The 15,104-nt window shown below is 40.6% G+C and overlaps 1 protein-coding gene across 5 annotated transcripts in view; it reads right to left on the bottom strand.

Moving 5' to 3' along the window:
* Positions 1-15,104, bottom strand: part of NRG4 (neuregulin 4) — a 254,219-nt gene that overhangs the window by 24,444 nt on the left and 214,671 nt on the right. For all 5 annotated transcript variants that reach the window (XR_011648466.1, XM_012528895.4, XM_071214317.1 and 2 more), the window contains exon 6: positions 4,717-4,796. Coding sequence is in view for 4 of the 5 variants with exons in the window: in XM_012528895.4 (XP_012384349.1) it covers positions 4,717-4,796 (80 nt within the window). In the remaining variant the exon portion in view is untranslated. The remainder of the gene's footprint in view (positions 1-4,716; positions 4,797-15,104) is intronic.

Here is a 15,104-nt window from a genome sequence, read left to right as displayed (position 1 = left end):
TTTTCCTTTAAAGATTTATTTTTTATTTATCCCCCCCCCCCCCCCCAGTTGTCTGCTCTCTGTGTCCATTCACTGTGTGTTCTTCTGTGACTGCTTCTGTCCTTATCAGTGGCACCAGGAATCTGTGTCTTCTTTGGTTGCGTCATCTTGTTGCAACAGATCTCCGTGTGTGTGGTGCCATTCTTGGGCAGGCTGCACTTTCTTTCACACTGGGCGGCTCTCCTTACAGGGCTCACTCCTTGTGCGTGGGGCTCCCCTATGCGGGGGACACCCCTGCATGGCACAGCACTCCTTGCGCACATCAGCACTGCTCGTGGGCCAGCTCCACACCGGTCAAGGAGGCCTGGGGTTTGAACCGCAGACCTCCCATGTGGTAGGCGGATGTCCTATCCATTGAACCAAGTCTGCTTCCCTAGTCTTTTTTATTATAACTCTTGTAGTGGGTGTTAACAGGTATCTTGGGATTTTTTTTTTTGTTTAAGATTTACTTTATTTATTTCTTCCCCCTCCCCATTTGCAGTTGCTATTGGCTCACTGTGTCTGTTCATTGCATGCTTTCTGTATCTGCTCTTTCTTTTTTTTAGGAGGCACCAGGAACCGAACCTGGGACCTCCCATGTGGGAGGGAGGTGCCCAATTGCTTGAGCCACATCTCTCCCTGCTTGTTGTGGCTTTCCTTGTGTTTCCTTATTGTGTCTCCTCCATTGTGTCATCTTGTTGCATCATCCCACTGCGCCAGCCCATCACATCAGCTTGCTGTCTTGCTTGTCTTCTTTATGAGGCACCGGGAACCAAACTCTGGACCTCCCATGTGGGAGGCAGGTGCCCAGCTGCTTTAGCCACATCTTGGGATTTTAATTTGCATTTCCCTAATGACTATGATATCGAGCATCTTTTCAAGTATTTATTAAGCCATTTGTATATTTTCTTTGATAAACTGTCTATTCAAGTCTTTTGCCCATTTTTAAGTTAGGTTATTTGTCATCTTATTGAGTTGAAAGTTCTTTATATATTCAGGATTCAAGTCCTTTATCAGATATAGGATTTGTGGAAAAAAGGAAAAAAAATAAAAAAGATTTGTGGAGATTTTCTCCCAGTTTATGGCATGTCTTTTCATTTTCTTAATGTTGTCTTTTTGTTTTGTTTCATAGTTATTTTAATTCCATCAATTCAGAATGTAAGTCAAAGAAAGTTTAACCCAATTTCTCTTTGTTCTAGAAATAGAAGAAGGAATAATTACAATGCTTGTGGTATGTGTTTAGGTTACTTCTTTAAAAAATAAATATTTCATATCAATGGGTTATTACATCCACTGGAGCTTTTAATCTCTTAGCTTTGTTTCCAAAAAATAACTTCTGTTGTTTTCTGCTTGTACCCTTAGAAAACAGAGAAAATATTTAAAGATGAAAGCACAAATCAACTAGTACCCACATCCCCGAGTAATTTCTCTATCCCTTTTTTCAACCTTAAAAAATATCAGATCACTTAAATTCCTTCTGCAACTGAGTACACTCTAAGATGGTCTCAGATTTCTAAAACTGAAATAATTTATCTGGTAACTTGACAAACTTCTTTACCAGTTTCCTATCATGATTCTTGTCTAAACAAACCCTCCATTTGTCTGAACATGTCCTGTACTTTCCAGTTTCTTCACTTTCTCCAGTGTTGTCCCCACCCTTCCTACAAAGTCTGCCGTGGGGAAAGAAACAAGGGGGCTGAAAACTCCAGAAAGCATGTGCCAAGAAAGATGAAATTATCCCATGTGTTTGAACAAACTGAGAGTGCCATATAAATGTCAAAACCATGTATATGTGTTACTTTGATTCTAAAAAATAAAGGACAACAGGCACTGAATTCAGGGGAGAGAAGAGATCTCTGTGAGCGAGTGGTGGTGAGGTGGGGCTGAGGGCTTCTCCAGAAAGACAAACAGACTTGTCAGAACCTCTGTTCCTATCATCATTCCACAGCTTCACTTTGCTGCCACCCTGGAAATTCCCTTCATTTGTCTCCTGGATTGGAGCCTAGATTCTAGAAAATGAGTCTTGCACCTTCTTGGATCCCCTTGTTCTCATGGAGCACATTCTCTGTGAAAGGGCATGTGGAGAGTCAGTTGGAGGACAGTGTTGCATCTTTGTTCTGAATGCCATTTGGACCCTCAGTGTGATTCCTTTTCTTTTTCTTTCTGGATGCTTTTGATATCTCTATGACTAGTTCTGAAATTGTATGATAATATATCTTCTTGTGACTAAAGTTTAATTAATTTGGGGATAGTTCTTTTAATTCAAAGGTCATGTCATTCCAGCACTGAGAATTTTTTCTTGATCATCACATTTTTATTAAATAATGTTTCTGTTTGCTTGTTCTTTCTGGGTAGTGTAACTCCAACATCCAACTTGATCATCTAATTTTTTAATCTTTTCTCTATTGTTTTCAACCTTTTGTTCTGCTTCATAGCAGTCCTTCAATGTGATCTTCTAGTCCTTTATTATTGTTTTTTTCACTCCATGATACTTTAGTATATATGAGCTTGATCTAGTTCAAAAGAATATATTTTATAGGCACTCATTTCATCAGTGTCAGCAAAAATATAGTGCCTTGGCGAGTGAGCATTGGGCAAGTACCCAAGCAGTCTCAGGATTTCAGTGGTGTGCCCACCGACCCAGACACGAGACACATCATTCCGGGAGTGAAGTACTATCCACAGCCACAGTGCTATGATACAGGCCACTACCCCTCCCAAAGCTCCCTAAGTGCTGCAGACAAAAAGCACAAGCCATTCAAGTAAAAAACCTTGAAGTACAAAAGTTTTTAATTTTGATGAAGTCCAATTTATCAATTTTTTTCTTTTATTGGTCATGCGTTATGAATCATATCTAAACATCTTTGCCTAACCCAATGTCAAGAAGACTTACTCCTATATTTTCTTTTAAATGTTTTATGGTTCCAGCTATTAAATTTAAATCCATTTTGAGTTAATTTTTATGAATGGCAAAGTCTAAATTGATCTTTTTGCATGCAGATATGGTGTCCCAGCACCATTTATTGAAATGACTATCCTTGTCATTGTCTTTCTTTTGAAAAATAACCATCCCTCTGGATGTGACATGGTATCTCATTGTGGTTTTCATTCCGATTTCCCTGATGGCTAATAATGTTGAGCATCTTTTCAAGTGTTTATTGGCCTTTTTTTTTTTTTTTTTCCCTCTTTGTGAGAAATACCTATTCAGATAATTTGCCTATTTTTTTAACTGGGTTATCTGTCTTTTAATTATTGAGTTGTAAGAGTTCTTTATGTATTCTACATACAAGTCTTTATCAGGTATATGATTTGTAAAGTTTTTTTTTTTCCTATTCATTCATTGTCCTTTGAAGCATAAAAGTTTAGGATTTTTGAATTCCATTTATTTTTTTTTTAAGATTTATTTATTTATTTATCCCCCCCCCCTCATTGTTTTGTGCTCGCTGTCTGCTTTCTGTATCCATTCACTGTGTGTTCTTCTGTGTTGGCTTGTCTTCTCTAGGCAGCAACCGGGAACCGATCCTGTGACCTTCCAGAGTAAGAAGGAGAGAGGCACTCAATCTCTTATGCCACCTCAGCTCCCCGCTCTGCTGCATCTCTTATTGTCTGTCCTCTGTGTCTCTTTTTGCTGTGTCATCTTGCTGTGCCAGCACTCGTGTGCAGGCTAGCACTCTGCGCAGGCCAGCTCTCCACTCAGACCTGATCGCCTTCACCAGGAGGCCCTAGGACTCAAACTCTGGACCTCCCATATGATGGGAGCCCAAATGCTTGAGCCACATCTGCTTCCCTTATTTTTCTTTTGTTGCTTGTACATGAGGTTTTCAGTCTGGTTGGTGGAAACAGGCACTTTTCCTGGCCCTGTGTGAAGGCTGGCCACCTCTTTCTCTTTCAGATTGTTCTTTCTAGCCTTGAGTATTTTCCCCCAGGTGTGTGCTGATCAGTACTCAGCTGAATACTTGAACTGCAGATCTCTAGAGTTTTCTCTCTTTGAAGTCCTGTTTTTCAGTACACTGAAAAATCTAGATTCTTAGCTTCATTTCCTCAACTCAGGGAGTCCAGTCACTTCTGCCTCAGTTCCCCACCCTGCACAACAGCCTGGAAATTCACTCAAAGCAATCATCTGGGGCAAGAGTCACCTAAATTTTTTTCTCATTTCTCAGGGATCACAGTCCTTTGTTGACTGATGTCCAGTGTCATTCAAAGCACTGTTTCATGTATTAATGTTCATTTAAAAAAAATTGTTTCAAGCAGAGTTAAATCCAGTTCCTAGTATTCCTTCTTGGCCAGAAGAAAAAGTCTCAAGAGACTTTTAAAACTTTATCGACAAATTTCCCAAAGATTTGCCTATCCTTACAGGCAAAACTCCTCTTCGTGTATATAAGCCCATTTCAGTTAACTTCCAGAGAAATCAGTCCCTTAGCTCTGTGCAGTACATGATAGCCAACAAAGTAGTTTCAAATATTGAGACAGTATACTTTTCTATTGGGAAAAAATATAACTTGTGCCATACTGCTAAAAAGAAACTTCATCTTCATATGAAAAAAGGGTACTTCATACAAAATCCATAGAAAAAGTCTTAAGGTCAATCTTTTTTTAGATAGATCCAAATCCTTATATGTAATAGTAATAAATGAATGAATAACAACAACAACCTCATCTAAGGCTTTAAAACAAGCATTTCATTTTGAATTTACTCACTGTGGTGGGCACTGGTGATGCTTGTCTCTACCAGGTTGATATCATACTGGGTTGAACTGGCTCTCTGCAGATGGCCCTTCCTGACAGCAAAAAGGAAGAAATGAACAAATGGAAAAGGGGTTAAGTGGAAAAGCATGTCAGAAGAACTAGAAGAAAGTTTAAACCTGAATATTTAAGGTTATTTTCTTCTCTACAACTACCTAAAATTACTAGGGCTGCCCTGAAACTGGGTCTCTCTTTTTTTTTTTTTTAAACAAATATACCAAGGTAGGAAGGTTATCTGTGAGGACTTCAAGTATTGATAATGCCACTTACTTTTTTTCCTTGAAGATAGCTGAGTTGTCTTCATCCCTAAAGGCCCTTATATTGATGTTTAGAGACATGCTATGTCTCGGTGGAATATTTTTTAGATCTTTTTAGAGAGATTAATTTCCATTATAAGTTGGAGTCCTTATGTGACATGGGTGACTGTTACCAGCATTTTAAAACTCTTCTTGGACCTCTTTAAGGTTCCAGGTAATCAATCTCTTTGGCCATTTGATCAGTTAAAATAGGTTATAATTTTACTATTGTGATGGTGATATTTTTTTTAAAAACTACTTTTAATAAATAAAATTTTGGAATGTGCGTTGCTTTTTTTTTTCAGTATGCCGATAATTGGAAATACTATTTTAATGAAAATGAATTCAAAACACTTGTACTATAGCAAAGTGAAATATATTTTCTAAAAACCTCTGGTTCTTCCTCCTAAAGTACTATTGATTAGTGTGGATATCATTTTGAACCTTATTCAAAGATGGCCCTAATTAGTTACTAAAGTTCAAAAGGCCCTCAGCTAAAAGCAATTAAAACCACTAATGGACCCGAGAACTTTATTATAGTGAACCGTAGTGACTTGGTCTCAATCTTGAAAATACCACATCTTCCAGAGACAAAAAAATATATTTCACTTGGTCAGTGTAAAACAGCCCAAAACTTGTGTCAGAAATCCATGAGCAATAGCTATTAGTGTTATTTTTCAAATTAATTCTGTTCTTGGCATTGTCAAAGTACATGTCTCTGTCTACATCATCATGTCATCATTCAAAACAAATTCAGTGGGTTGGCAAAGAAGTCTCATTTTTGGACAACTGTGGCAATATTAAAGTTCTGTGGATTACAGAAAATCATATCAATCACTCTTAACAATTCCAAATGGAATATTAGATTTCCTTATAAATTCTTTGGTTGCTAAGGTGCTCTTGGCCAAGTATTTCTGGTTCTCTGCCTTACAGACATAAGGTCTTGAATTTCCTGACATCTCTTGTGATTGATTAGAACCATGTACCTCATTCTGGCCCATGAATCATGTCAGAAGTGATAGGTGTCACCTCTAGGACAGAGCATTTAAATTCAAGTGTGAGATTCTCCAGAGCTTTCCTTTCCCTCTGACACTGAGACCAGCAGCATTTCAAGATGGCCAGTGCTGAATCAGCTTGGACCTTGAAGTGACTGGATTAGTAAAGCCCTACCTGCCAGTCAGTAATAGTAATATATTGTGTATAAGAAATAATCTTTTGTTTTTTAATCTACTATACCATTATGGTGGATAGTGTAGCTAAACATAGGCTACTCTGACACAAAAGTGTTTCTTATCCAATAGTAACATAAAATGCTATATTTATAACCAGTCACTAGAGTAATTAATGAGGGAATTAGTTATTTGTTCTTCCCCTTAGTATATAAAACTAGCAAAATGTTTAAAGCAGGGGTTCTTAAGGGGTCTATGAGCTTGAATTGAAATTCATAAAAACATTCTTGTGGGGACATGTTGGTGCAGTTGTGATATATTTATTAAATAATACACAGCATAGTATGGATTTAGTAAGGGATCCTTGAGTCTCACCTGACTGGCAAAGGGGTCCGTAGAACAAAAAAGTTAAGAGGGGAGGAGGAGGCAAGATGGCGGCTGAGTGAACTTCCCGGTTACTAGCTCCTGGAGGGAATCGGCTGGGAGGCGTCGGAGACTCCTTGGGACCGGGCTGTTTCGGGATTTTCCCTGGTCCCAAGGTGTTTAGACATCGATTTGGAGGGAAGGTAACAGAGAGGATCCATCCGTGAAATATACACGGAGATCCCAGCTACGTGTGGAGGATTCCCTCCTTGGGTAGGCAGAGCCGAGGCAGCTAGCACCGCGCCGAGCCCCGGTGGGCGGCGACCAGGGTAGCCTAGCTGGGCCGCGGTGGGCAGTGGGCGGGGGATCCGAGCAACGCCGCGGTGGGCGGCGGGCGGCAGGCAAGGGAGCCGAGCCCAGCCTAGCTGGGCCGCAGTGGGCGGCGGGCGGGAGAGCCGAGCCGCGCTATGCCGCGGCGGGCGGCGGGCAAGGGAACCGAGCCCAGCCGAGCTGCGGCGGGCGGCGGGCGGGAGAGCCGAGCCGCGCTGTGCTGCGGCAGGCGGCGGGCAAGGGAGCCGAGCCCAGCCGAGCCTAGCCGCGCCGCGGCGGGCGGCGGGTGGGGAAGCCGAGCCGGGCCGAGCCCAGCTGAGCCGCGGAGGGCGAGGGGGCCGAGCCCAGCCGAGCTCAGTCGAGCCCAGTCGAGCCCAGCCGCGCCGCGGAGGGCGGCGAGCGGGAGAGCCGAGTCGCGCTGCGCCGCGGAGGGTGGCGGGCAGGGAAGCCGAGCCCAGCCGGGCCCAGCTGAGCCCAGCCGAGCCGCGCTGGGCGAGGGAGCCGAGCCCAGACGAGCTCGGCCGAGCCCAGCCACGCCGGACCGGGCGGGAGAGCCGAGCCACGCTGCGCCGCGGCGGGTGGCGGGCGGGAAAGCCGAGCCCAGCCGAGCCCAGCCAAGCCGCGACAGGTGGGGGACCCGAGCCCAGCCGAGCCTAGCCAAGCCCAGGCAAGCCCAGCCGAGCCGCGGAGGGCAGGGGACCGGAGCCCAGCCAAGCCTTGCGGCGGGGTTTCTGTTCTTTGTTTTTTGTTTTCTTTTGGTTTTTTTTTGTTTTTTTTTATTTTTTATTTTATTTTATTTTTGTTGTTGTTGTTTGTTTTTTTTTTTTAATCCTCTCTTTCCTGTCCCCAATATTCTTCTTATACTATTTTATCTTAACAATACAATAGGTCCTACAGGAAATACCTCACATTTGCTGGGTTTCCTCACCCTCCACTGCCTCATTTTTCTGTGAATAGATTTAGCCTATCTACACTATCCCCTTTCCCCTACAACTTGATATCCTCCACCATCTGCTATCTCTCCTATATTCCATCTCCCTTTCTTTGATCCGCAAAGTGTCTAACTCTTAATTTCTAATACCTTTGTTTAGTTTTCCATCTGGTATTCGTCCCTGAAACTATTACCTTTCTTTTCTCTTTCCCTCTCTCACAGAAACAATAGCCTCTTAGTATGTACCACATTCCTCCCATATTCAGTCGTCTACCTCATTATAGGTACTTTCCTACTACTATAACTCTACACAATTTACATGATCTAACCTCCATCCTCCCAGAACTCATATTGTTGCTTTGTTAACATATATCACCAATACTACTTCACACTTTTTCCTCCCTTACACAATTGCCTTTCCCCAGCACTAATACTTTCCTTTAAAGTGAGCTTAACTAGCAATAAGAAATTGGAATAAGAAGAACAAAGTGACAAAGAGAAGATATAACACTTACGCAAAAACAACAGCTAATTAATCTCCAAGACTAGACAAAGAAGCTAAGGAACTGATTAAACCCGTCAAGAAAAAATGTTGACAAGACAGCAACAAAAATCTACAAACCAAACCAGTAATCAGGAAAACATGGCTGAATCCAATCAGGAAGGGGGGCAGGACTTCGCACAAGCAATGAAAGATCTCAGATCATTTATCACCGACAAATTTGATGAAGTAATGAAAGAGGTTAACAGCATGAAGACAACACTTGGAGGGGAAATTGCAGACATGCGCAAAAAAATAACAGATATGATGGAAATGAACACCACAATTCAAGAAATCAAAAATACACTTGCAGCAAATATCAGCAGACTAGAAGAGGCAGAGCAGAGAATTAGTGATGTGGAAGACAGTGCATTGGAAATCAAACAGATAGTAGAAGTGGTCAATAAAAAGGTAGAAAAAATCCAGATAGGACTTAGGGACCTGAATGATAACGCAAAACGCTCAAACATACGTATTATAGGCATTCCAGAAGGAGAAGAGAAGGGAAAGGCATTCCAGAAGGAGAAGAGAAGGGAAAGGGGTCAGAAGGAGTGTTTCAGGAAATAATGAATGAAAACTTCCCAAATCTACTGAAAGAGACAGATGTACATATCCAAGAAGTACAGCACACTCCACTGGTCATAAACCCCAACAGGCCCACCCCAAGACATATACTTGTCAAATTATCCAATGCTCAAGACAAAGAAAAAATTCTAAAAGCAGCAAGAGAAAAGAAAACCATCACATACTAGGGAAACTCCATAAGATTAAGTGCTGATTTCTCATCTGAAACGATGGAGGCAAGAAGGCAGTGGTATGATATAGTCAAGGTACTAAAGGAAAAAAATCTCCAACCAAGAATACTCTATCCAGCTAAACTAGCATTCAAAAATGATGGAGAGTTCAAAATATTCACAGATAAACAGAAACTGAAAGAGTATATCAACAAGAAACCTCCCCTTCAAGAAATTCTTAAGGGAGTTCTGCAGGAAGAAAGGAAAAAACAGGACAGTCAGAGATGGAGGAGAGTGTAAAAGCAACAAGAAAGACAAAAATAGAAGGGGAAAATAAAATAATACAAACAAAATATAACAAACACAAATCCAACCAAAATATGGCTACCATAAATAACTCTCTAAACGTAATAACACTGAAGGTCAACGGACTAAACTCACCTATCAAAAGATTCAGACTGGGACACTGGATAAGGAAATACGACCCATCTATATGCTGTCTACAAGAGACACATCTTAGACCCAGAGACTCATGGAGGTTGAAAGTGAATGGCTGGAAAACAATCATACAAGCAAACAACAACCAAAAAAAGGCAGGAGTAGCTATATTAATATCAGACAAAATAGACTTTAAATGCAAAACAATTGTGAGAGACAAAGAAGGCTACTATATTTTAGTGAAAGGGACAATCTGTCAAGAAGATCGAACAATCATAAATATTTATGCTCCTAACAAGGGCGTCTCTAAATATGTGAGGCAAACGCTGGAAAAACTAAGTGAAAGAATAGATGCATCTACAATTATAGTGGGGGATTTTAATACACCACTATCAACTCTGGACAGAACATCTCAAAAGAGAATCACTAAAGAAACAAAACATTTGAACAGTATATTAGAAGAGCTGGATCTAATAGACATATATAGATCATTACACCCAAACACAGCAGGATATACATTTTTCTCAAGCGCACATGGAACATTCTCCAAGATTGACCATATGCTAGGCCACAAAGAAAGGCTTAATGAATTCAGAAAGATCGAAATCATACAAAACAATATCTCTGACCACAGTGGAGTGAAGCTGGAAATTTGCAAGGGACAGAGACCCAGACTCCACATGACAATTTGGAAATTAAACAGCACACTCTTAGAAAAACAGTGGGTCAAAGAGGAAATCTCAAAAGAAATCAATGACTACCTTGAAACAAATGATAATGATAACACAACATACCAAAATTTATGGGATGCAGCAAAAGCGGTACTGAGAGGGAAATTTATAGCCATAAATTCATATATCAAAAAAGAAGAAAGAGCAAAAATTGGAGAACTAACTGCACTTTTGACGGAATTAGAAAAACAACAACAAAGTAACCCAACAGGAAGAAGAAGGAAGGAAATAACAAAGATAAGAGCAGAACTAAATGAAATAGAAAATAAGAAAGCACTTGAAAAAATAAACAAGACCAAGAGCTGGTTTTTTGAGAAGATCAACAAAACCTTTAGCGAGACTAACAAAGAAAAAAAGAGAAAAGATGCAAATACACAAAATAAGAAATGAGAAAGGTGATATCACCACTGACCCCACAGAAATAAAGACTATCATAAGAGGATACTTTGAAAAACTATATTCCAACAAAAATGACAATTTAGAGGAAATGGACAAATTCCTAGAAACACATAAGCAGCCCATACTGACGAAAGAAGAAATTGATGATCTTAACAAACCAATCACAAGCAAAGAGATAGAATCAGTCATTAAAAATCTCCCAACTAAGAAGAGCCCAGGGCCAGATGGCTTCACAGGTGAATTCTACAAAACATTCCGGAAAGAACTAACACCAATCCTGTTGAAACTATTCCAAAAAATCGAAACAGAAGGAACACTGCCTAATTCCTTCTATGATGCCAACATTACCCTAGTACCAAAGCCAAACAAAGACACCACAAGAAAGGAAAATTACAGACCAATTTCTCTAATGAACCTAGACGCAAAAATACTTAACAAAATAATTGCTAATCGTATTCATCAACACATTAAACAAATTATACACCATGACCAAGTGGGATTTATTCCAGGTATGCAAGGATGGTTCAACATAAGAAAATCAATCAACGTAATACACCATATAAACAGATTGAGAGAAAAAAACCACATGATTATATCTATAGATGCAGAAAAGGCATTTGACAAAATACAGCACCCCTTCCTGATAAAAACACTCCAAAAGATCGGAATACAAGGAAACTTTTTGAACATGATAAAGAGTATATATGAAAAACCGAAAGCCAACATTGTTTATAATGGCGAAATCCTGAAATCCTTCCCTCTAAACTCAGGAACAAGACAAGGATGCCCATTGTCTCCGCTCCTATTTAACATTGTCTTGGAAGTACTTGCTCGAGCACTGAGACAAGAACCAGATATAAAAGGCATTCAAATTGGAAGGGAAGAAGTCAAAATTTCATTATTTGCAGATGACATGATCCTATATATAGAAAACCCTGAGAGATCTACAACAAAGCTCCTAGAACTCATAAATGAGTTTAGTAAAGTCGCAGGTTATAAGATCAATGCGCAAAAATCAGTAGCATTTCTATACACCAATAATGAGCAAGATCAGGAGGAAATCAAGAAACAAATACCATTCACAATAGTAAATAAAAAAATCAAATACTTAGGAATAAATTTAACTAAAGAGGTAAAAAACTTATACATCGAGAACTATACAAGATTGTTCAAGGAAATCAAAGAAGACCTAAATAAATGGAAGAATATTCCCTGTTCATGGATAGGAAGACTGAATATTATTAAGATGTCTATCCTACCGAAACTGATCTACACATTCAATGCAATCCCAATAAAAATCAACACAGCCTTCTTTAAGGAACTAGAAAAACTAACTATGAAATTTATTTGGAATAGAAAGAGGCCCCGAATAGCCAAAGACATATTGAAAAAGAAAAACGAAATAGGAGGAATCACACTTCCTGACTTCAAAACATACTACAAAGCTACAGTAGTGAAAACAGCATGGTACTGGCATAAGGAGAGACACACAGACCAATGGAATCGAATTGAAAGTTCAGATATAGAACCTCATGTATATAGCCATATAATATTTGATAAAGCCACCAAACCCTCTCAACTGGGAGAGAATGGCCTATTCAACAAATGGTGCCTGGAGAACTGGATAGCCATGTGTAGAAGAATGAAAGAGGATTACCATCTCACACCTTATACAAAGATCAACTCAAGATGGATCAAAGACCTAAATATAAGAGCCAAGACCATAAAGACCTTAGAAAGCAGTGTAGGGAAACATCTACAGGACCTTGTAATAGGAAATGGCTTCATGAATATCACACCAAAAGCACGAGCAGCAAAAGAACAAATAAATAAATGGGACTACCTCAAAATTAAAGCCTTCTGCACCTCAAAGGAGTTTGTCAAGAAAGTAAAAAGGGAACCCACACAATGGGAGAAAATATTTGGCAACCATATATCTGATAAGAGACTTATAACTTGCATATATAAAGAACTCATATATCTTGAAAACAAAAAGATAAACAACCCATTTAAAAAATGGGAAAAAGACTTAAACAGACACTTCTCCAAAGAAGAAATACAAATGGCTAGAAAGCACATGAAAAAATGCTCCAAATCTCTAGCAATCAGGGAAATGCAAATCAAAACTACAATGAGATACCATCTTATTCCCATAAGATTGGCAGCCATGAAAAAAACAGTAGAATACAAATGCTGGAGAGGATGTGAAGAAAGGGGAACACTCATCCATTGCTGGTGGGAATGCAGAAGGATCCAACCATTCTGGAGGACAGTTTGGCGGTTTCTCAAAAAATTATCCATAGATTTGCCATATGACCCAGCAATACCACTGCTGGGTATATACCCATCAGGTCTGAAAACAAGGACACAAACCGATATATGTACACCAATGTTCATAGCAGCATTGTTCACTATCGCCAAAAGTTGGAATCAATCCAAATGTCCATCAACAGATGAGTGGATCAATAAAATGTGGTATATACACACAATGGAATACTACTCAGCTGTAAGAACCAATACACTACAATCGCACGTGATAACATGGATGAACCTTGAGAATCTTATGTTGAGTGAAGCAACTCAGGCATTGAAGGACAAATACTATATGACCTCAATGATATGAAATAAGTTAACTGCCTCAGAGAGCTAGAGTCTGGAAAAGTGGCTTACAGGAAATCGGGGGGTGGAGGAAGGATGTGAGTTAATGTCTGCAGGGGTGGAATCTGTGATGAGCTGGCAGTAAGTATGAGCACAAAGAAGGGACAAAATGGGGGCAAGGGGTTACCTTCGGGTGGGGTTTTCTGGGTTTGAGGGGGGCTGGGGATGGGAAGAGGGGTAATATTGTCCAAGAAATAGGTGGGAGGGAGGGGCAACATACGAATATGGGAGAGTATCAGAAGTTCGTTGAGAACTAAATGTTGAGTAAAACGTATCAAAGTATAAGTAGGAGGGTTACCTGGTTAGGACGCTCAGGGGGTATGGTCTGATGCGTGACGGACTCCGGAGGGAATAGCTGAAGGCTCATTTTGCCAAGGTGGGTTCTACCATTGGGTGGGGTGGACCCATATCCTGGGGAAGACTAATGCCGTTGAATAGAGAGAACTGCATCTCTCGTGAGAAAGGACGGCTCCCAGGGTATTAGATTGGCAGGCGTTGTGGGCCCTAAGGGGAGGGGAAAATGGATGTGGAATGGATGGAACAAAGGTAAATAAGGGGGCAAAAGAGGAGTTATGTGAGAGTACACGAGGATGAATATAAAACAGCTAATATTACACCAAAAACATAGAGGGGACGACAGACTAATAATGAAAACCATAAGACAAAACATAGGATAACTAAAAAATTTAGAAAACTGTACAGCCTTAAATATGGACCACATAGTAAGCACAAATGTCACCTTGTTTGAAAACTATAGTGTTGGAATCTGTACATCAGTTTCAGGAAATATGATATGAATAAGTTAAAAGATTATTGCTGTGCAAGGGAAAAGGTTTTATGGTGGATCTGGGGAAATACTGTATATTGTATGTATGAATTTCGGTGATCTAAGACTCTTCTGAAGCTGACATTATGTTGGGATTCACTTTACGGGAAGTTTTGGATCACAGAGTGGTTCAACAATGGCAGCGGAGGAATACTGATATGGGATGTTATTGACAGGATATATATGGTCGACAGGGAGTTATACAGGGCATATGCCCAGGGTATATGGTAATGTCTATATATACTCATAGTGGAAACAAAAACAACAGCTGGGGGGGTACTGGGCTCCTGGCCGGGGGGTCACTGTTGTGGGCCCTGGGAGAGCAGCGGCAATCCTCCAGGTGCAACGGCAAGAACCAGGAAGGAAGGAGGGCCCAACAGTGGGCTCGTGATACTAATGGTTACACTTTTGAGCCTATACACCTGCAATAAGAACAAGGCCTAGAGTAGCATTGTGCCTGGGGGTTTCCACCTGACAGCCTGCATGTTACTCAAATGTGGCCACTCTCACAGCCAAACTCAGCGTGTAGATGCGATGCATTCCCCCCAGCGTGGGACATGACACCCGGGGATGAGCCTCCCTGGCACCGAGGGATCACTACCACATACCAGCTGAAGAAGCAACTAGAAAATGACCTTGAATTAAAGATTCAATGCGGAACAGCAGAATATACCTGTCTACATATAATGACATGACTTCGGGAAGCTGTTTGACTTAATGTAAGGGGGAAATGGAAAGGAGAAATGAGATTATAAGGCTGTGAGTCTCTAAAAAAGAGTCTGGAGGTTGTCAGAAGGAATACCCCTATGTACAACTGAACAGAGTCTAAGAGACAGATAAGGTAGATACAACCCCAGGTATTGGTTCTTTTGAGGGATAAAGAGACCCACGGGTTCTATGGTCATGGCAGAAGGGGTTCACTGCCAT

The sequence above is a fragment of the Dasypus novemcinctus genome, chromosome 3, assembly GCF_030445035.2.
Source record: "Dasypus novemcinctus isolate mDasNov1 chromosome 3, mDasNov1.1.hap2, whole genome shotgun sequence".
NCBI lineage: Eukaryota > Metazoa > Chordata > Mammalia > Cingulata > Dasypodidae > Dasypus > Dasypus novemcinctus.
The sequence above is the reverse complement of the archived record's forward strand: the minus strand, read 5'-3'. Positions and strand labels throughout refer to the sequence as shown.